Raw genomic sequence first — 23,135 nt, forward strand, 5'->3', positions numbered from 1 at the left:
GTATCGAAACATTTTTACAATAATTATAAGAATCAATCAGAGGAGGCTAAAAAAGATTGGAGAGAGAGAGAATGTAAAAGCAATTTACAATGGAATGATGGACTGACATATATATGGCAGCCAAGTATGCAACAATGTCTACATGGTTTATGATGTTTGTCTGGAAGTGACAAGTGACATGGTATCAGAAGTGGTATATTTAAAGGGCATAGTATTAGAGGTGGCATGGTTAAAATGACTTAAGACACATGCTTGGAACTGGTGGAATATACAAGATTGAATCATCCCTATAACGTGCCTACTTTGCAAAACAGGTCAGAAATTAATTTCAGATATTAAAACTTGCTCAGCACTATTTATTTTTGTAAAATATGAAAAGAGGCATATATAACATTCTAAAAGATATTCACATAAACCGATATGTACAATATTAATAAAATGTTCACATTACTACAGAAAATGTTTGAAATAAAGTTCAAATTGCATAAAGCAAATTAAGTGGAAAAACACATTTTCGCAAAGCATCTATTTTTGTATTAAGCAAAGATATCCGAGTTACCAGAAATGTATAAAGTGTTCCCATGTTTGTGCAGTGCTACGGTAAAGTTATTTCACAGAATACAGCCATAACAGAGCATATTTTGCAAAGTACAGTATTTTGAAAAGTTTATTGTGCATTTGAATGTTATTACAAGTTCAGAGAACAGTTTATTCCTACATAATTGCAAGGACCATATTTTCAGTGTGTTTGTGCATACTTTATGAGCATGGAAAACAGATTTTGAAAACCCAGTGCACTTGTGTTTGACAGTAATATTGCTGAGACTGTTAGATTAAGATTATGACATTTTCATACAGGCTGCATTTTCTGATAAAGATGACCATACAAAGGCATTTATTCTACTTAATTTACCTGCATCAGAAGCCATAGAAAGGGAACGTTCATTTGTATGCACCTGTCATCTATACAAGAGAGGGGTAACTGTCATAGTGTTGTATAGGCTGAGTTAAGGGACCCATAGTGCTTAAAACATAAATTTAGGGAAATGTGCAACCCCAGACAAATATTACTATAGAAGGGCACTTATTTTACACAAGGGATCAGCATATATAACTAAGAGGACCGTGGTGGTGCAATGGTTAGCATTGTCACCTCACAGCAAGAAGTTCTCCCATTCAATTCTCGGCTGAAACGCCTTCTGTGTGGAGTCTGCAAGTCCTCCCCATGGTCAAGTGATGTTAAAGACATATAGGTAGGTGCGAGCGTGAGTGGGTGTGCCTTCTTTGAAGGTTGGGCGTTGGGCTGGCAACTCGGCACTGTAAAAAATCCACTGCCAATCATTAGCAGATCGGAGTTCCGCTATAACGACCCCTTAACCAAGAAAAGCCGAAAGACATTTCTATCAGCATATATAACTAACTTGAGAAAAAAAGCTAAAATGTGTACATTTGATGTTTTAAGGGCTGAGTTGATAAAGGACAGACTAGTGTGTGGTATTGATGCTGTGAGGAAGATTTTGCTTTTGACAGTGGTTTAACTTTGAATAAGGCCACTGAGATTTCTCAGATATACAAGATCACAGAAAAGCACACACGTATGCTTACAAATGAGAACAGCTCTAGAATGCACAGTGATAAAGCTCATATTGATAGTATGCAGCATATTATTAAAGGAAACAGGCCCAAGTACATGGCAGCAACTATAGTCCCTGTAGCGCTCACTGGTGAGCTTTCCAGCAAATTCCAGATTTCGCACATTCTCAGTGAAGCATAAGAGTGAGTCAGCAAACTCAAATCATGCCTCCCCAACCCAGTTTCATTGCCAACTGTCGTAATTGTGGTGGAAGTCCTGAATCTAAAAGGGTGAAATGTTTAGCTTTGGTCAGCAATGCCACAAGTGCAATAAATGGAGTCATTTCAAAAGGTTTTGTAAATCAAAAAGCCCATGTTCTTTTATTAAAAGGGAACATTTTAAGAAATGAGTTGATCAATTAGCTGCAACCCTACTCTTTATGTGGATGGTTTGTCAGTGCTTCACGAAATGGTCAATGTAATAGATTTAGGGGCAAAAATTGAAGTATTTTGTACTGTTCGGATAAATGGCAAACCCATAGAGTTCAAAGTTGATACAAGTTCTAAGTACAATGTTATGTCAGCAGAAACATTTGCTAGAGTGTGTCATGGTGAAAGGCTTGATTTGGCAGATGTGTGAAGCTTGTTGCATATGGAGGTGAAGAAATTCAGACTGAAGGCTCAGTAGTGTTTTCATGTTACTCTGCTGAAAGAAGCTACAACTTGTTATTTTATGTGGTCAAGAGGCACATCCAGTCATTATTAGGGCTCAGAGATGGATTAAAAATGGGACTGCTTTCATTTAATAAGGAAGTCTATCATGTTAGCTTAAAAGACCACTCTAATTTTGCATTTTTTTCCACCTATGCGGGATCTTTTCGAAGACAAATTAGGGTAGATTCCAGTTGTGTACTCCATGAAGTTAGATGCAGAGGTCAGTCCAGTTACCAGGCCAGCATGTAAAGTTCCAGTAGCCATGCAGGACAGAGTCAAAGCCGAGTTGGATAACATGGTGCAACAAGGTGTGATTTGTCCAGTTGCAACTCCAACTGAATGGGTATCTTCCATGGTGGTAGCTCATAAGAAAAGCTCAGATGACATCAGAATATGTACTGATCCACGAGATTTGAATAAAGCATTAAAAAGATCCCATCATCCAATGTGTACAGACAAAGAAGTCGTAGCCTTGATGCCAAATGCCACTGTTTTTTCTGTCTTAGATGCAAAGAGTTCATTTTGGCAAATTCAGCTTGACAAGAAATCATCATTGTTAATTACTTTCAGTACGCTGTTTGGCAGATTCAGATTTCTGAGAATGCCATTTGGGATAAATTCTGCAAGTGAAGTCTTTCAAAGTGCAGTGGAGCAATTTTTTTCTGGGTATCCTTGTGCCATTATAGTAGATGACATACTAGTAGGAGGTCATGGTGAAGCAGAGCATGACAGAAAGCTCAGAAAAATTCTAGAAAGGGCACATCAAGTGAATCTTAAGCTCAGTCCACAGAAATGCAGATTCAAGCTACAAGAAGTTACTTATGTTGGTCACTTATTTGCCAGTTCAGGCTTACGACCAGACCCTTCAAAGCAAACAGCCATTCTCAAGATGCCAGCTTCAGACAATGTTCAAGCCTTGCAATATTTTCTTGGCATGGTTAACTATCTACTAGGCAAGTTCATTCCAGACTTGAGCTAACTATCAGCTCCACTCAAAATGCTGACACATAAAGATGTATCCTGGTCTTGGTTAGAGCAACACCAAAGAGCATTTGATATCCTGAAACAGATAATTGTTAGTCCACCAGTTCTCAGATATTATGATGTTCACAAGCCAGTTACTCTCTACTGTGATGCTTCAAAATTTGGTCGTGGTGCAGCTATTCTACAAGAGGATCAACCTGAAAACTATGCATCAAGAATTCTTACCTAAAATGAGATACAGTATGCCCACATCGAGAAAGAGCTTTTGGCAATTGTGTTTGCATAATCAAAGTTTCATGATTATGTTTATGGTAGACCTATCCAGATAGACACAGGCCACCAACCTCTAGTCACTATCTTGAGATAGCCTATGCATTTAGCTCCAACCCAATTGCAACATATGATGTTGAGATCGCAAAAGTATAATTTCAATCTTGTCTACAAGAAAGGCAAACTTCTTTATCTTGCTGATACACTATCCAGCTCATCTAGAAACACCATAGAACAGCATGAGAATGAGAACCTTGATTTTGAAGTCATGGAAGTGAGAAATATTTCTTCCACACATCTTGATGAGTTGAGAGATCACACAGCCACAGATCCAGTTTTACAAAGGCTCAATTACTTTATCAATCAAAGGATGACAATCAAAGCAATCTAGTTTACCTCAAGAAGTGCAACTTTATTTTCCATACAGAGATGAGATTTTGTCTGACAAAGGTATTCTTATGAAAGGTCTGAAATTAATTGTTCCAAAGTCTTTGCAACAAGAGTACATTACTATTTTGCATTGTGGTCACGTAGGTACCGATTCTACAAAAAGAAGGGCGAGATAACTAGTATTTTTTTTTTTAAATATTTTTTATAGTTTTTTTAAGTATTTTTTTTCTGTAATCTACAAAAGGAAGGGCGAGAGAACTAATATTTTGGTTTTCTATGTCACAAGACATTGAGAGAGCACTTTCATCGTGTTCCATATGTAATTGTACAAAGCCACATCAACAGAAGGAACCACTTCAGCTAAACCAGATTCCTGAACTACCTTGGTCAACAGTAGCCATGGACATTTTCAAGTGGAATGGTCATCACTATTTGGTGTTAGTAGACTGGTTTGAGATTGTCCTACTTCCTAATCTAGCATCCAGTACTGTCATTACTAAGATAGTGTCATTTTGCTCTACATGGTAGTCTGCACAAAGTTATTTCTGACAATGGCATGCAGCTTACAGGCCAACAGTTCAAAAAATTTGCAGATGAATGGGACTTTACATGTTACAAGTAATCCAGAGTACCACAGTCAAATGGTTTGGCAGAACGTGCAGTTCAAAGTGCAAAACAGTTACTTGAGAAGTCAAAACGAATAGTGATGTTTTCCTGAATCACTTGAATCTCAGAAATGTTCCTTGTGATAAACATCTTGGTTCACCTGCTCAAAGACTTCTGTTGAGACATACCAGAACCACATTACCAATCAGTAGTCAATTGTTGGGTCCATGTGTCAAGTACAACAGGTCAGTGAAAGCCAGTCTGTTGAAGAAACACCTAACCCAGAAGTCCTACTATGATAAAACCAGCAAACTGCTCAATCCATTACAAGAAGCAGAAGTGATAAGGCTGCAAATGTCCAAAGGTAGTGATTGGTTTGGTGTCGTGAAGAGTATTTGCCCAGAGCCAAAATCATACATTGTAGAATTACAAGGAGTAGTCCTTAGGGGGAATCAGAAACATTTGAGACCAGTGTCTGAGCCTATACCACAGCACATAGCCTGTGAGATAGACTCTTTATCTCAGAGTGAGTTGCCTGGTGTTCCAATTCCAGCGGAAGTTGCAGAGGACATTCCTGTTCCTGTGATGAATCCAAATGTCCTGTTGCTAAATTTGGTCCCGGTTGCTATATTAAGAGATATGGTCGCATCTCTAAACCCTGTAACAGATATGAAGCAACTTGGGCATGAACACTGTGTTTTGTTTCCAATGCATATAGTACTGCATGGTCTAGCTCTAATAATGTTTTTACAAAGGGCAATCATTTTAAGAGGGAGGATGTAGATCAATGTGTGTATATACCTTTAAGAAGCTATCTAAGGGCTTGCACAAGTGTATAAATACTGAGCACATGCATTGATAGACTGCCATTTTGTAGTAAGCAGTTGATATGTAAGCACGTACGTACATATGGTCTGTCTGACAGTTAACCAGTTTGTTTGTATTTTCTGGTGCTGCTATCCATCCTGATGTGTTTCTATGTATTAAAGCATCAAAATGAATTACTCCACCTGCTTGTCATCTATGTTAGAGAGAGAGAGAGAGAGAGAGAAGCGACAGGTGTGTTGTCAGTATGGTAGTCATGATCTGACTTTACCAGGGAAGACATTACGCTAGGGGGTGTGCAGCACTCTCTCATATTAGTGAGGACCAACAATGGATTAACAATGACAAGAAGATATTTGTCTTTTTTTGCCTTACTGTTGATGTTTAGTGACAAATGCATCCAGGGTAGCTACAGATACAGAGTACCTCAACACTAGAATGTGTTTATGCAAAGCATGCAGAGCTAAACAGGCTCATTAAAAGTACTTAATAATTAGTAAAAAGGATCATCTGGGAGGACTCACTTTATGCAAGTACCACATAAGGTAGCAAGGATGCAATAAAAGGGATGCTTCAATCAACAATCAAGTTATCAAAATATACCTTAGATGGAAGTACTGAAGGAAGTAAAAATACAGTAATCACTACATATGCACCAATAGCAAATTGACCAGTGCCAAGCATAGGTTCATAGGTGAGTACTAGGCTAATGGCCCTGGAGCCTTTACAAGCCTAGCCCATAGAAGTGCCCTGGCATCATTCCGCCCAATGTTAGTTCCCAGTGCCTCTATCAAGTAAAGCCACTGGAGTGCATCACAGTAACACTGTTTTAGTGATAGCAAATACACTAGTACCAAGTATTAGGAAAACATTGTTTTAGAAGTGTGATGTGATCATGTGTTAATCACACCACCTACCCAAGGAAACTGTCTTCTAAATGAACTGGTTCAGAATGCTATAGCCATTAACATTCACAAATAATATGCTAACAAAAAATTGTTAGTTTGACAGGATAAGGCTACTACATGGTGTCAGGCATAGCCTTTTTGTTACAGAAATAAGATCCTATTGCAAGTATCATAGTTCAAATCCATGTGTGTCAGATCTTGTATACATGGATTACTGCTGTAAAATAAAACTGAATGCTCAGCAAGAAAGTACCAATATAATTCTTAACAGAATATGTCTGTCAGAGTTGGAAAATGCTTGCATTCACTTCCTCTTTACTGAATGTTTTATCACTAGTTTCTAGGACTGCAACTTTTTACTTAATAAATGTAATTTGCCCAAATTCTGCAAACTTGTAATAAAATATTATGTTTTCTAGACTTTTAGAAAGCAGGCCATCACCAATGTGCTTCTCTTTGTAGATAACTGGATGGAATTCACACCAGATCATGTTGGCTTCACTGAACTCAAGAACAGTTTTCTTCAGACTGAAGACTATGGAAGCAAGTTTGATGAGGGACAGATAGTAATGAAGAAAACAGAGCCAAATCTGTGCTATCTAGATGGTAACTAAATCTGATTTTTGCTACTACTTATTTCCTTTTTACAGTCTTCCCTCTGTTATTGAAGATAACCTTCAATATGAAAGTTTCACAACTTTAAGTATATTGAATTAAGAGGGTGTATCCAATATGTCAAGAGTTCTCTGAATACAGATTTAAGTTTAAGGGCTTTCTGGTTCTAATGCTGAAACTGTGTCTAAACATCTGTAGTTTGATAAGATTCGGGGGTATATGGAACTAAGTCTATAAACCATCAAAACAAGTGCTACAGTTGTTTGCTTTCAGATTGTTTACAGAATTATGTTAACATGAATAATTTACTCAAAAAATTGTGAGTTGCAGGAGTGACTGTAAGAACTGTTATTCCCAATTCATGCTTACTAACGTAGTCACAATGCAGTTTAAAATGATCACAAGAAATAATGGATTATAATTATAATTTTTTGAAGTAATATCCAATAATGATATAATATCATGTTTCTCCAAAGTGTAGAATCTGTGTCTTGATTTCCTCTGCTTTAAAAAAAACATTGCAGGTCTCCTACATATACTTTGAAGCACAAGGCATTTATTAGCTGATGTAAGTAAATAAATACTAAAAGTACAATATAGTGTTAAATTAGGACAGTATGTTTAAGTCCGGGATCAGTTTAAAACTTAAAGGAGAAGATATTCAATATACCTCTTAGATTATATCAAATACCAGATTAGATTTGCAGACCGCAAAAAAAAAAAAAAAAAAAAATCCATTTGCAAACAAAGTATTATGGGGATGAAATGAATAAGGAAGACATGAAGAAAGTTAGTAGAGAGGTGGGACAGAAAGAAAAATGTTTGGATAATACTCCTAATTATCAAAACTTATTGACTATGTAATGAGGAAAAAAACAGAGGTGTTTTAAAGAACGAGAACTGGATGTAATATAAGGATTCAATGCTGTTAGCACAGCCCTTTAACAGCACTGTGATTAGTTATATAAGGCTTGCACATATGGTGAGGTTGCTGTGAGAGACTTTTGTTACTTCAATTAACTGTATATGAGATGGAAGAAGTTAGTGTTGCTAAGCAGTGCATTAGGTGGAGACAGTGGGCAAGATTCAACAAAGCCTACACTGTGTACATGATATGTATTCAGTAAAATTCTTATCACATTTATGTGCTTTCTAGTCACTCAGAAAGATTAACCTAAGTATACATGTAGTCTGCACTTTTTGGTAACCTTTATGATTAATTAAAGCTGCAAGAATATCAGTAGGAAAACTAAAATTAGGAGGAAGAAGGTGTGAGTTATGTTTGTGTTGTCGGTTCACTCAGAGCAGTGTGCACTTAGTGTACACTTATTGTAGGCATTATTGAATCCTGAGGTATGATTATTCCTATAACACAGAAGGAGTTATTTAAGTAACAAAAAGTCACATTCAGGGTAAGAATCCAGGCAGTGGTGGGTTGTCAATTGACTTATGATGATTGATCAGGAAAGTGCAATACATGGATTAATACAACTCTTTAATATGGTGCTGGAAGTAAAGAGGTTCCTGACTCATGAAAGGAAGCAGGAGTGCCAGTACTACCAAAAGAATGACGATACTTAAAATGTCACCTTCTTATAAGTCTGTTTCGTACTACACCAGGACTATCACTTGTTTATAGAAGTGCCAGCAGAACGATTAGTGAAATATATACCTCCGCTCATAGCCAGTGATCAATATGAGTGCAAACTTTGGGCAACATGTTGAAATCAGAGATGCTGATGAAGGTAACTCAACAGCAAAGAACACGTTTATTGATATTACAGATATTACATCTAAATGCAGAGTAGGCCTTTGGAAGACCAAAATTGTGTTTCTTAATATTGGTGCTTATGGATTTTTTGACAGAATTTGTTGAGTTGATACAAACAGTTTATAAAGGCATTTATAGCACAAATCAAGGTTTATGCTGGAATGTCACAGTCCTTATTTTAAGATTAATAAAGCAATGATATTATTTTCCCCCTTTTATTTAATTTGTGTTTGTTGCCTTTTGTTAGCTATGGTGAGGAGGTCAGTTTTATAGGTATATATAGTAGATGAGGAAGAAATACAGATTTATTTTTGAATGGTGTCTTGATTTGCATGACTGATGATAAAGAAGATTTTGAGGTGTTGAATCAGGTCTTAGATATGTTTAGTGATACAAGGTTATAGAATTAATAAAATAAAGTACAGTGGGTGTCAATTATATCCCCTCATTAATGAGGGAAAAGACTTATTGATATTTATGCAAGTGAAGCATATTAAATATCTGTGTATTTGGCTGTATAGTTCTTTGGAATCCAAAAGGGGAAAGACAACAACTATAGAACCAGTGCGGATGTGCAGACTCGTAGACAAAAAAACGCTCGTACAAAAGGATGAACAAATTTATTGACACACGAAAATATAAAATCCCTGGTTAAGCGCTTTCAACTGGAATACCCAGTCTTCATCAGAACATTACTGTAATAAACAGCTGAGACTAAATAGTCATCAGAGCTCTTAATTACTTCAAAAGACCGCCAAAAACATTAAAGCTACATAGCCTAATACAAAAATATGCCTAACATTCTGTTTGACTAAATAATTACTTCATAATTGTAACTAAAAAAAACTCACACATACATACATGATAACTATTTAAAATAACAAAATACATATAAATGCTTTGTAAAAGATGCTTAACTAAAGAATCAAAAAAGAAAGAACAAGCTGTCATTCTTCAACAGTAACCTTAAAACTTGTAAAAATGTTGTAATAAGATATAACAGCAATACTATGTCAGTGATGTAAGTGTATGTAATATTATAAAATTTGGTAATAATGAGAATGTTATGATAATGATAATAAAGATAATAATAATAATAATAATAATAATAATAATAATAATAATAATAATAATAAATAATTAGTAATACTCTATGGGGAAAGAGCTAAAAAAGGTTTGATACTGATAAAATCATTGAGGCCTGGAAGTCTAGTGGCGTCAGTGTAAATCTGCCATCTACTTTCCAAATACGCTAAAAACATTTTCCAATTGCCTCCGTAAGGTGTACTCGTAGCTTGATCTATAATTGCAAACAAGAATCCATGCTTGTTCCCTTTCTCTAAGATATGTCTGTATAGAGCATTTTTAGTATCGCATTTCTGGATTCTATATTGATGTTCATATATTCGTTTTTTAAGTTGTTCTTCTGTTTTACCAATGTAGTATGCGGTGCAACTTGTGCATGTTGCCACGTAAACCACCTGTTTCGAATTACAGCTCCCTGTCCTACACTTAATAGTGGTATGGTTGATGTCATCTAAAAAGATATTCCTAACTTCATTGATATACCTGCACTGACAACATCTGCCACATTTGGAAGTGCCCTTGTATCTGTCCAATCCTTCATTATGTGTACCAGCCTTTTCCAATAATCTCTTCAAATTGGGAGCTGTCTTATATACACATTTAGGAAAATTGCCAACCTGTGACCCTAAATTATGTGAAGTAATGACATCCCAGTGTCTCTGTAGGATCTCCTTAATAACACATGCATAAGGAGTATAAGTTAACACACATACCCTTCCAAAAGTTTATTTTCCATAACTACTTTGCTTATCCATTGTCTGTTCACCTGTGTTATTGGAATCATAACTACCTAACAATGGCTTATATTTCTGCCCCCATTGATTAAACACATATTGGGTAAAATCATTTAACATATTCTCTGGATATCCACGGTTAAGAAACAAATTGTACACTTTGTGTAATTCTGCCTCCATATATTCCTGTATGGATGACATCCTTGCGGCTCTAATACATTGTCCTTTTACCACATTTCTAAAAACGTATGGAGGGTGATTGCTGGTAAAGTGGATGTAATCATTTGAAAAAGTTGGTTTCCTGTAAACTTTGGAAGTAAAACCATTATCATTATGGCTGACCAAGATGTCTAGATATGGAATTTCTTTGTGACAAAAATTGTGTGTAAATTTCAAAAATTCAGTGGTATCATTGATAAAATTCATAAATTCTTGTAACCTATCTAAAGATGCCTTCCATAATATGAAAATCATCCAAATACCTTGCGTAAAATGTAATGTCAGAATAGTACTCACTTTTAAATAGAAATTCAGACTCCCATTCCAACATTACGAAGTTCTTGAAAATGGGGGCACATGCCGCCCCCGTAGCAACTCCCTTTGTTTGCCTGAAATACTCGCCTTGAAATACTATATAGTTGTGGTCCAATACCAGAGACATCATGTCACAAATTAAACAAATCTTGTCCCAATTGTACCCTGAGTGTTTCCTTTGACTGTTGGCGAAGAATTCCAGACCTGCGTCTTTGGGAATGCTAGAAAACAAATCCACCACATCGATGGTAAGAAAAATTAGGTTCAGATTCCATTTGTCCTTAGTGAGACTACTTAAAAAATTCCATGAATCCTTCATGATGTGCGGAATAACATTGTAAATGTGTTTCAACCATCTATCTATCAGCCTTCCAATGTTGAACGTTTTAGATTTAGAGCCTGATACGATAGGTCTGAATGGTGGACTCTCTAACGATTTATGTACCTTTGGAATACCAACCATTTTAGCTAAGACAGGGTGATCTGTTTTCAAATATGTATATGTGTCATTGGAAATCCTGTTATCAATAAGATATTCTTCAATACTCAAATCAATTCTCTTGTGTCCTATATTGATTTGGTTGATAGAAACATTTTCATAATTTCCTGACCCGTGGAGAAGGTTGTAAATGCATGAGTTGTATTCATTGGTGTAGTATATTACAACTCCTCCCCCCTTGTCGGGCTTCATGATCCTAATGTCTTTGTTGCACATAACTTTGTTTAAACACTCTCTTTCTTTAACTGAAAGATTGTCACAGGTAGCCATAAAGTTCTTTTTTCCTTTACTAAAGTTATACTGTAACCAATAAATATCTTTACATACCAGCTTCTCAAAATTATTTATCTGTGGATTGGAAATGGGTATATATGTGCTTTTCTTCTTAAGATCTGTACCTTCTATCTCATTTAATCTCTCATCACATTTGTCAAATTGAATGGCAAGGTTAAGTCTACAACAGAATAATTTAATTTCTTTGATATTGTCCAGTAAATCCATACCTACAATGGGTATGAATTTCATACCCTTACTCATTAATTTAACAAAATCAGAATCGACAACTAAATCGGTGTAATTAAACACGTTGAATCCATTGTAAGTGGTCAAAATATGCTGTTGATTATTCTGTTGATTTTTTGCGGATGAATCAAATATGTCAAGTACATCCATACTAACCAACTCTAAATCTATAGAATCAACTGAACAGGAAACAGATGGATGTTCGTCAATCACCACTAATGACCTGGATGGGGTACTGGGGACCTTACTCACATCCTGTGCATGTTCCACTGTCTGTTGGGGTTGCGTGCGGGAAAAAATCTGCCCCCCTGAAAATTTTCCTCCCTGATGGAACTTTTGGATTGTTTTCTATTAACATGATGCCCCCACGAATGTTCAGCAGCTCTGTCAGATGGCCAAATATACGCTCTATTGCATTTATATGATTCTACATCCCGTGATATTTTCCTGTTCTTTCTCTCAAACATTGTGTGTATCTTATTTTCAGCAATAGTAAACTGTTTAGTGAACAGCTCTTTCCATAATTCAAAATCATTATGCTTAATTATAGTTTCATTCATACTTTCTAATTCATTAGCTAGTGTAATCAGTTTCTCATCTTGATATTTAATTAAAATTTTAATAAAAGAAAAACCAAAACTATCAAATAAATCATTAAATTCTTTTACTGTGTCGCTTTTATACACAATACCTAAAGGCAACTTAAAAAATCTAAGGCCTTTCGGTACAATTTTAAGTTTCAAACATCTAGACAAATAACTGCTATCAAATCATAGTTATCACATAAAAATTGTTAAATTAAACAATCCTCACAGTACCTTTGTGGTTATGAGACGGGTTTGCCTGAAAGGTCGCGTATACCGGATGCACAACAGACACCGAATTGTGGTTTTCCAGCAGCACTACGGGAAATGGAAGACCACCAAAACAGCAGTACTAACGTGATTGATTTACCTAGGGAGCATCACGACGAGAACACCGATTGTTTTGGTTCACCATCTAACGTTGACGGACATTTTTTGACTAATGAACGACTGTGTCTTTCACCTGCACAAGATTTTACATTTGATTTTAGCTTCAGTAGAGTGCGCACGGACGCTGAACGGACAGGGGCTCGTCCGAAGGATTTATTACCGATCAGGAAATACGGCAATAACAAACAGAAGGTTCACACTGTTTCTAAAGGTACTGTGTCTAATAATGCATCTAGTCCTTTTAAAGGACCCAAGACTTTTACACGAAGAGAAAGGGTGGACTATGAATATAGTGTGGTTAACAACAATGAACATAAAAAAGTGGCACAGGAGGATTGTTTAATTGAACAATTTTTATGTGATAACTATGATTTTAATGATTTTGTTGACAAGGTTTCAAATATTAAACCCAAAACCGTAGAGCATGTTTATACTTCTTTGAAAGATTTGATATACGACTTTGGTAGGAAATTGGTGTTATATAAAAATACGAAAATTGATAGCAGTTATACTATGATTTTAATGATTTTGTTGACAAGGTTTCAAATATTAAACCCAAAACCGTAGAGCATGTTTATACTTCTTTGAAAGATTTGATATACGACTTTGGTAGGAAATTGGTGTTATACAAAAATACGAAAATTGATAGCAGCTATTTGTCTAGATGTTTGAAACTTAAAATTGTACCGAAAGGCCTTAGATTTTTCAAGTTGCCTTTAGGTATTGTGTATAAAAGCGACACAGTAAAAGAATTTAATGATTTATTTGATAGTTTTGTTTTTTCTTTTATTAAAATTTTAATTAAATATCAAGATGAGAAACTGATTACACTAACTAATGAATTAGAAAGTATGAATGAAACTATAATTAAGCATAATGATTTTGAATTATGGAAAGAGCTGTTCACTAAACAGTTTACTATTGCTGAAAATAAGATACACACAATGTTTGAGAGAAAGAACAGGAAAATATCACGGGATGTAGAATCATATAAATGCAATAGAGCGTATATTTGGCCATCGGACAGAGCTGCTGAACATTCGCGGGGGTATCATGTTAATAGAAAACAATCCAAAAGTTCCATCAGGGAGGAAAATTTTCAGGGGGGCAGATTTTTTCCCGCACGCAACCCCAACAGACAGTGGAACACGCACAGGATGTGAGTAAGGTCCCCAGTACCCCATCCAGGTCATTAGTGGTGATTGACGAACATCCATCTGTTTCCTGTTCAGTTGATTCTATAGATTTAGAGTTGGTTAGTATGGATGTACTTGACATATTTGATTCATCCGCAAAAAATCAACAGAATAATCAACAGCATATTTTGACCACTTACAATGGATTCAACGTGTTTAATTACACCGATTTAGTTGTAGATTCTGATTTTGTTAAATTAATGAGTAAGGGTATGAAATTCATACCCATTGTAGGTATGGATTTAGTGGACAATATCAAAGAAATTAAATTATTCTGTCGTAGACTTAACCTTGCCATTCAATTTGACAAATGTGATGAGAGATTAAATGAGATAGAAGGTACAGATCTTAAGAAGAAAAGCACATATATACCCATTTCCAATCCACAGATAAATAATTTTGAGAAGCTGGTATGTAAAGATATTTATTGGTTGCAGTATAACTTTAGGAAAGGAAAAAAGAACTTTATGGCTACCTGTGACAATCTTTCAGTTAAAGAAAGAGAGTGTTTAAACAAAGTTATGTGTAACAAAGACATTAGGATCATGAAGCCCGACAAGGGGGGAGGAGTTGTAATATACTACACCAGTGAATACAACTCATGCATTTACAACCTTCTCCACGGGTCAGGAAATTATGAAAATGTTTCTATCAACCAAATCAATATAGGACACAAGAGAATTGATTTGAGTATTGAGGAATATCTTATTGATAACAGGATTTCCAATAACACATATACATATTTGAAAACAGATCACCCTGTCTTAGCTAAAATGGTTGGTATTCCAAAGGTACATAAATCGTTAGAGAGTCCACCATTCAGACCTATCGTATCAGGCTCTAAATCTAAAACGTTCAGCATTGGAAGGCTGATAGATGGTTGAAACATTTACAATGTTATTCCGCACATCATGAAGGATTCATGGAATTTTTTAAGTAGTCTCACTAAGGACAAATGGAATCCGAACCTAATTTTTCTTACCATCGATGTGGTGGGTTTGTTTTCTAGCATTCCCAAAGACACAGGTCTGGAATTCTTCGCCAACAGTCAAAGGAAACACTCAGGGTACAATTGGGCCAAGATTTGTTTAATTTGTGACATGATGTCTCTGGTATTGGACCACAACTATATAGTATTTCAAGGCGAGTATTTCAGGCAAACAAAGGGAGTTGCTATGGGGGCGGCATGTGCCCCCATTTTCGCGAACTTAGTAATGTAGAAATGGGAGTCCGAATTTCTATTTAAAAGTGAGTACTATTCTGACATTACATTTTACTCAAGGTATTTGGATGATATTTTCATATTATTGAAGGCATCTTTAGATAGGTTACAAGAATTTATGAATTTTATCAATGATACCACTGAATTTTTGAAATTTACACACAATTTTTGTCACAAAGAAATTCCATATCTAGACATCTTGGTCAGCCATAATGATAATGGTTTTACTTCCAAAGTTTACAGGAAACCAACTTTTTCAAATGATTACATCCACTTTACCAGCAATCACCCTCCATACGTTTTTAGAAATGTGGTAAAAGGACAATGTATTAGAGCCGCAAGGATGTCATCCACACAGGAATATATGGAGGCAGAATTACACAAAGTGTACAATTTGTTTCTTAACCGTGGATATCCAGAGAATATGTTAAATGATATTACCCAATATGTGTTTAATCAATGGGGGCAGAAATATAAGCCATTGTTAGGTAGTTATGATTCCAATAACACAGGTGAACAGACAATGGATAAGCAAAGTAGTTATGGAAAAGAAACTTTTGGAAGGGTATGTGTGTTAACTTATACTCCTTATGCATGTGTTAAAGAGATCCTACAGAGACACTGGGACGCCATTACTTCACACAATTTAGGGTCACAGGTTGGCAATTTTCCTAAAAGTGTATATAAGACAGCTCCCAATTTGAAGAGATTATTGGAAAAGGCTGGTACACATAATGAAGGATTGGATAGATACAAGGGCACTTCCAAATGTGGCAGATGTCGTCAGTGCAGGTATATCAATGAAGTTAGGAATATCTTTTTAGATGACATCAACCATACCACTATTAAGTGTAGGACAGGGAGCTGTAATTCGAAAAAGGTGGTTTACGTGGCAACATGCACAAGTTGCACCGCATACTACATTGGTAAAACAGAACGACAACTTAAAAAACGAATATATGAACATCAATATAGAATACAGAAATGCGATACTAAAAATGCTCTATACAGACATATCTTAGAGAAAGGGAACAAGCATGGATTCTTGTTTGCAATTATAGATCAAGCTACGAGTACACCTTACGGAGGCAATTGGAAAATGTTTTTAGCGTATTTGGAAAGTAGATGGCAGATTTACACTGACGCCACTAGACTTCCAGGCCTTAATGATTTTATCAGTATCAAACCATATTTAGCTCTTTCCCCATAGAGTATTACTAATTATTTGTTATTATTATTAGTATCTTTATTATCATTATCATAACATTCTCATTATTACCAAATTTTATAATATTACATACACTTACATCACTGACATAGTATTGCTGTTATATCTTATTACAACATTTTTACAAGTTTTAAGGTTACTGTTGAAGAATGACAGCTTGTTCTTTCTTTTTTGATTCTTTAGTTAAGCATCTTTTACATAGCATTTATATGTATTTTGTTATTTTAAATAGTTATCATGTATGTATGTGTGAGTTTTTTTTAGTTACAATTATGAAGTAATTATTTAGTCAAACAGAATGTTAGGCATATTTTTGTATTAGGCTATGTAGCTTTAATGTTTTTGGCGGTCTTTTGAAGTAATTAAGAGCTCTGATGACTATTTAGTCTCAGCTGTTTATTACAGTAATGTTCTGATGAAGACTGGGTACTCCAGTTGAAAGCGCTTAACCAGGGATTTTATATTTTCGTGTGTCAATAAATTTGTTCATCCTTTTGTACGAGCGTTTTTTTGTCTACGAGTCTGCACATCCGCACTGGTTCTATAGTTCTTTGGAATGATTCATTGCTATGATATATGGAGATACAGAGAAAATAATAAAGGAAAATTATTATAGATGAAACAGTGCATATGTTGGAAATAGATATAATGTCAGACAGCATATTTCACTTTTTGTCTTAACATTTGTCATTATATGCATTCCTCTCATTTCTGATGATATTGCTGGGTTTTTTTTAGGAGCATATAGAAATATGATAAGAGATTTTTACTGGGGTAATGGTAAACTCATAATGTCCTGGATACAGTAGTACTTTCAAAGGTGATGATTCAGGCTTACAGATGTATTTTCATGTAGTTCAAATAAAAATGTCACACCTGCTATCTGTTACTACATATAATGTTAACTAAATAAGATGAGCTAACAATGGTACTTTTAAGTAAAGTAGATCTATGATGTTAAGTTGTCAATCTCGCCTTCATTCTTGCTTGATGGGTTCGGAGCCGATCCCTCGGCTCCGACTCGGCACTTGCTAAGCTCGAGAGTCTCTTTCACCAGCTCGAGGCAGCCCCATATCCCATGATGCAAGGCAGTAAATACCCAGATCTCGTTTGCCGCTTCGCTTAGGAGGTCTTCTTTTTACCAGCTCCTGGTAAGTTGTTCACTTTTGTGATTTAAGCCCCTTTTTTAGTCAAAAAAACTCTTTTATTGATAGTTTAAGTTATATTCTACCCTTTCTGACAGAATTTTCCTGTCTCCTTTAATTTTTTGTTAGTCAATTTTTCCCTATCCCATCCCCCCCCCCTGTTAGGGTGTGTGTGTGTTGGATTTTATAGAATACCTTTTTGGTATTTGTGTAAGTTAATTTAGACTGGTGTTGTGTGTGTGTGTGTTGTGTTCTCAACACTATGTCTAAGGAGAGGGTCTCGGGTTTTAAGAAGTGTGACTCGTGCTGTCAGAAGATGTCTCTGACAGACGGTCACACTTCTTGCCTGTATTGTCTGGGCCCTCTTCACCTGCAGGACTCCTGTGCTATTTGTCACTCCTTCAGCCAGAGAGTCCTGCAGGAGAGAAATAAGTTGATTCTTAGGGGCCTTCTTAAGCCGGAGGGCTCTCCGGCTAAGTCGGCTCCACCAAAATCAACTAAACCTGCCAAGGCCCAGGCTTCTGTTTCTAAGCCTGCGGCCTCGGCTCCGACTCATACTGAGTCGAGATCGGCTCGGCTGGAGCCGATTCTGGATCAACAAAGCTTTGGCGCCGATGGCTATCGGTGCCGAATCTGTTTTGACCGCCGATGTCGGCTCGATCGGTTCCGACACCCATGTGGCACAGGCATCGGTGTTGGCTCCGATCGGCTCCGACACCGTTACTTTGGTGGCTGTATCGGCTCCGGCTGGAGCCGATACATCGGAGCTGCCTGTCGGCTCCGAGAAGTCGGCTCCGACAGGATCTATTGTATCGGCTCCGATGGCTCATTCCAGGAAGAGGTCGAGGTCTCCTTCCTTGGGGCCGATACTTTCGGCCGGCTTCACCTCTTCTATCGGAGAGCCACCGGACCCGATCTTCAAGGTCATCCAGGTTATCAGACCATGACCTAGAGAGGAGTGGTCAGTAGATTACTCAAGTCACAGGTACTGGCCCAAATGTTACACAGTCCGTCTCAACAGACGACTGTTGGCCCACCCCGTTACTGTTCCTCCTTCAACTCTACCACAGAGTTTGGAGTTGGAGTCTTCGGGAATGGTTACTGCTACGGCTGGAGGACGGATACCCCCTTCTGTTCCTTCAGCCTCTACTCTTATCTCCTCTTCCTTAGAGGGATTCGTGGTCGGGCTTCCATGGTCTCCTCCGAGGGCGTGAGTGGCATCGGACCCTTGTCCGAGGCCGCTCTTCCCCTTGGAGCCTCGGCCTTGGTGAGCTCGGCGCCGACATCTGCCTCGGAGACTTCCCTTCGGTGGCCCCTGGAGTTCCTAGCTCTTGGAGCGGGTTCTCTCGGACCTGCCTGGGAGGGGAGCATTCGAGGTGATGAAGAGTGTACTGGCCACTGGTATCAGTCAGCAGTCTGTTCCCGTAGCTCCTCCCTCTATTGTACCTGTTGACATCTCTGCCACTTCTCTTGCTACAGGACCCAGAGATCCTCCGCCTCAGGTTTCCCCATTGGGAATTTCCCCCTCTTCCGAGGATTCTCCTGATGTTTCGGGAGATCCTCCTAGGAAGAGGACTTGTAAGAGGAAGCATGTAGACTCCCCGAGTCTGTCACTTCGGATACTGACTTTGATGAGTCAGAGGGATCCCCTAGATCCCCCTCTGAGGATGTCTCCTTCTCAGACATCCTAGAACTTCTGAAACAGAGGGGAAACTGGCCCACCAGCAGTCCCTCTGAGGATGAGTCAGTATACCTAGAGGCATTTGGATCTCAGCCCTCCACCTCCTGGGTATCTCCGCCTTTCGACCCCCTTATGCAGGTGATTGCACGAAAGGCGTGGGCAGCTCCTGACTCTGTAGAGCCAGTCCCTAGGAGGCCTTCAAAATTTATCACCGCCCCGAGCGACAAACAATTCCTTACTAAGGGTGTCCCCGCTGATGCCATGGTGGTGGCTGCGGCCACCAAAAAGGAACTTGCAGATCCTTCCGTGCCCGTCCATCCTCCTAATAAGGACTCTAGGACCATGGATAGGTACGGTGGCGGATGTTTTCATCAGCGACCTTTGCTATGCTCGCTGAATTACCTATGTCACTTCACCAGACTCCAAAGGGATATCCTGAAGGAGCTGGGAGAGGTAGGTGAGGATCCTACAGCTGCAGGGGCGCGAGGAGAAATTGCTTCTCAGCTGGGAACCCGCAATTCCATTGCAGACTCCTCCATGCGACTGATATCTTATGCTGCGGATGGAGCGAGTAGAGCCAGGCACAGGTGTGGCTCTTAGGCGCCAAGCCTGGATGCGGCTATGTGATTTTGCGGATCCCTTTAAGGCGTCCTTCACAAATTCTCCCTTTGATGGGTCAGCTTTGTTTGGCCCTCAGGTGAAGGAAACCTTGACCAGGTGCGAGCAGGACGGCAAGACTCTTTCTGCTGTTGGAGTCCGTTTTTCCACCCCTTCTAGGCCTTATCCCAAAGGACAGAAGGGTGGGAAGATGTGGTTCCGTAAATCCCAAGGAGTCACGCCGGATTCACGTGGTCAGTTTACCCCTAGAGGCAGAGGGGTAACAACAACAGGCGCCGCTCTAGAGGCAGAGGGGTCCAAGAACCAGGGAAACAGGGAGCCTCTCTCTGATAAGCCCTTTCAGCATCCCTGAGGTGTTGCCCGGCTGTCCCTCCTTGGAGGCAGTCGGGAAGATTATCACTGTACCCAGAAGCCTGGCATTCCCTCACTCAAGACAGATGGGTACAGTCGATCATATCCAAGGGTTACATAATTCCTTTCGAGGAAAGTCCTTCCCCTCAAGTTCCCTTCCAGATGTACCACCCGGTCTAAGGGACATTGCAGAGTTAGAAATCGCAAAACTACTGCAAAAAGAGCCATTCAGCCAGTTACAATAGACCATTCAGAGCCGGAATCTACTCAAGGTTCTTTTGGTCCCCAAAAGACGGGAGACTGGAGACCAATATTGGATCTCAGCAGACTCAACAAGTCTGTCAGGAAGACAAGATTCGAATGGTCACTCTTCAGTCAATTCTGCCCTTCTTACAGAAGGACAACTGGATGTGCTCAATAGATCTTCAGGACGCGTACTATCACATCAAAATTCACAGTCGCTCCAGGAGATTTCTCCGCTTTCGGCTGGGGTCCAGTCACTTCCAGTTCAGAGCCCTGCCCTTTGGTCTCACTACAGCCCCAGAGTGTTCACCAAATGCATGGCAGTGGTCACGGCTCACCTGAGACGTCAAGGATTCCAAGTGTTTCCGTATCTCGACGACTGGCTCCTGTCAGCCACCACCAGGCATCAGCTTATACAAGCCAGGGATTACACAATAGACCTTTGTTCTCATTTGGGCATCTCAATCAACTTCGAAAAGTCATCCTTATCGCCCTGCCAGTCTATTACCTTCATAGGCAAACTTAAACACTGTTCGGATGTCAGCTACCCTTACAGATCAAAGAGTTTCAGACATTCAGACTCATGTCAGGATCATTCTGGCCAGCAAGAAAATACAGGCCAGAATGGTTCTGAAGGTATTAGGTCTCATGGCTGCGGCCATTACTCTTCTTCCTGGCTCGATTCTACATGCCTTCTTCAGTGGATGCTGTTCACACAGTGGTCATACCAGCAACTTCCAATGCGTCACCAGATTCTGGTGACACAGACATGCAAAGAGCATCTTGCTTGGTGGATCACATCGTCTCAGGTTCACCAAGGCAGGTGCTTTGTACCTCCGTCCCCGATAGCCACTGTCACCACGGATGCCTCCCTGATCGGGTGGGGGTCATTATCAGGGCAGGATGGTTCATGGGGCGTGGCAACCGTTCGAGTACCATCTGCACATAAATGTCCTGGAGATGAGAGCAGTGCTTTTAACGTTGCAAACCCTCAACGACTTTCTTCACGTAGGGACAATTGCAGTCCACACAGACAACATGTCTGTAGTTTGGTATATCAACAAACAGGGCGGAACCAAGTCCTACCCCTTGTGTCGAGAAGCGCTCAGACTTTGGCAATGGGCGATCTCCTCTCATCGGTTTCTGGTAGCAACGCATATCCCTGGGAAAACCAATATTATAGCGGACAGATTGAGCAGAGCTATCCTCATGCCTCACGAGTGGTCTCTCAAGCAATCTATAGCGGAAGAGATTTTCTGGAATGGGGTCGTCCATGTTGCGATCTTTTGCTACTCCCCAAAACAGCAAATGTCCAGACTTCTTCAGCCTCTTCCCTCTATCAGGCCATCCCCCCAGAGACGCTCTGACCCAGGATTGGCCCCAGGGACTTCTTTATGCCTTCCCTCCATTTCCTCTGATCCCTCAGGTGATCCAGAAAGCTACCGTTTGAGAGCCAAATTGATTCTCATTGCCCTTACTGGCCTCGACAAGTTTGGTTCCGTTCCTCCATCATCACCTTTTGGTGCAGCCGTGGCATCTGGACCCAGTGCCAGATCTACTGATTCACCAATCCGGTCAGCTGCACCGATCAATCCCCTCTCTCAACCTCACAGCATGGTTGCTCCACTTCCTTCCTTAGCCAGGCTTCCTTTGATCTCTAACCCAATTAGAGACATCATAGTAGCTTCACTAAAATCCTCTACCAGGAGGATTTACACAAGCAAATGGAAACGTTTCTCTTATTGGGCTAAGACCCAAAATATTGATCCTTTTACTGCCCCTGTTCAGGCAGTTCTGGACTTCTTAGCAGAGATTTTTCATGCAGGCTCCTCTTCTTCCACAGTCAGAGTTCAGTTGGCTGCTATTTCTAATTTTCATGTCGGGATAGCAGATCATAATATTATGTCCCATAGGCTCTGCAGGACCTTCTTGAAAGGAATTTTCCTACTAAAGCCTCCAATCAGGAATCCTCCTCCTCAGTGGGATCTAAATTTAGTGCTGACATCCTTAATTCTTCCCCCTTGAGCCAGCTGTTTCTTGTTCCCTGAAATATCTTTCTTGGAAAACTTTATTCCTAGTGGCTATTACATCTGCCAGGAGGGTGTCTGAACTTCATGCTCTTCGGTTCGACCCCTATTTGATTTTTCACAAAGACAGAGTATCTTTGAGAACTAATCCATCCTTTTTACCTAAGGTTGCTTCAAAAACAATCTGAATCAATCCATTGATCTCCGGTATTTTTCCTAACTATTCAGATAGAGCTGAACAAAGCTACATTATCTTGGCGTCCACCGTCAGCTCAGATATTATTTGGACAGAACAAAAAATTTAGAAAATCTGATCAACTTTTTGTTTCCTATGCGGATAATAAAAAAGGCCTTCCTGTTTCTAAAGTGACTTTGTCCAGATGGCTTTCTTCGGTCATCACTGAAATTTATACGATCAGG

At 38.9% G+C, this 23,135-nt stretch overlaps 1 protein-coding gene across 3 annotated transcripts in view; it reads left to right on the forward strand.

Moving 5' to 3' along the window:
• The window catches only part of LOC122793577 (cytosolic phospholipase A2 gamma-like), a 1,122,344-nt gene that overhangs the window by 658,964 nt on the left and 440,245 nt on the right, over positions 1 to 23,135 (forward strand). For all 3 annotated transcript variants that reach the window (XM_044061746.1, XM_044061744.1, XM_044061745.1), the window contains one exon: positions 6,732 to 6,875. In XM_044061746.1, coding sequence (XP_043917681.1) covers positions 6,732 to 6,875 — 144 coding nt within the window. The remainder of the gene's footprint in view (positions 1 to 6,731; positions 6,876 to 23,135) is intronic.

The sequence above is a fragment of the Protopterus annectens genome, chromosome 2.part0, assembly GCF_019279795.1.
Source record: "Protopterus annectens isolate FY-2018-M chromosome 2.part0, PAN1.0, whole genome shotgun sequence".
Lineage (NCBI taxonomy): Eukaryota > Metazoa > Chordata > Ceratodontiformes > Protopteridae > Protopterus > Protopterus annectens.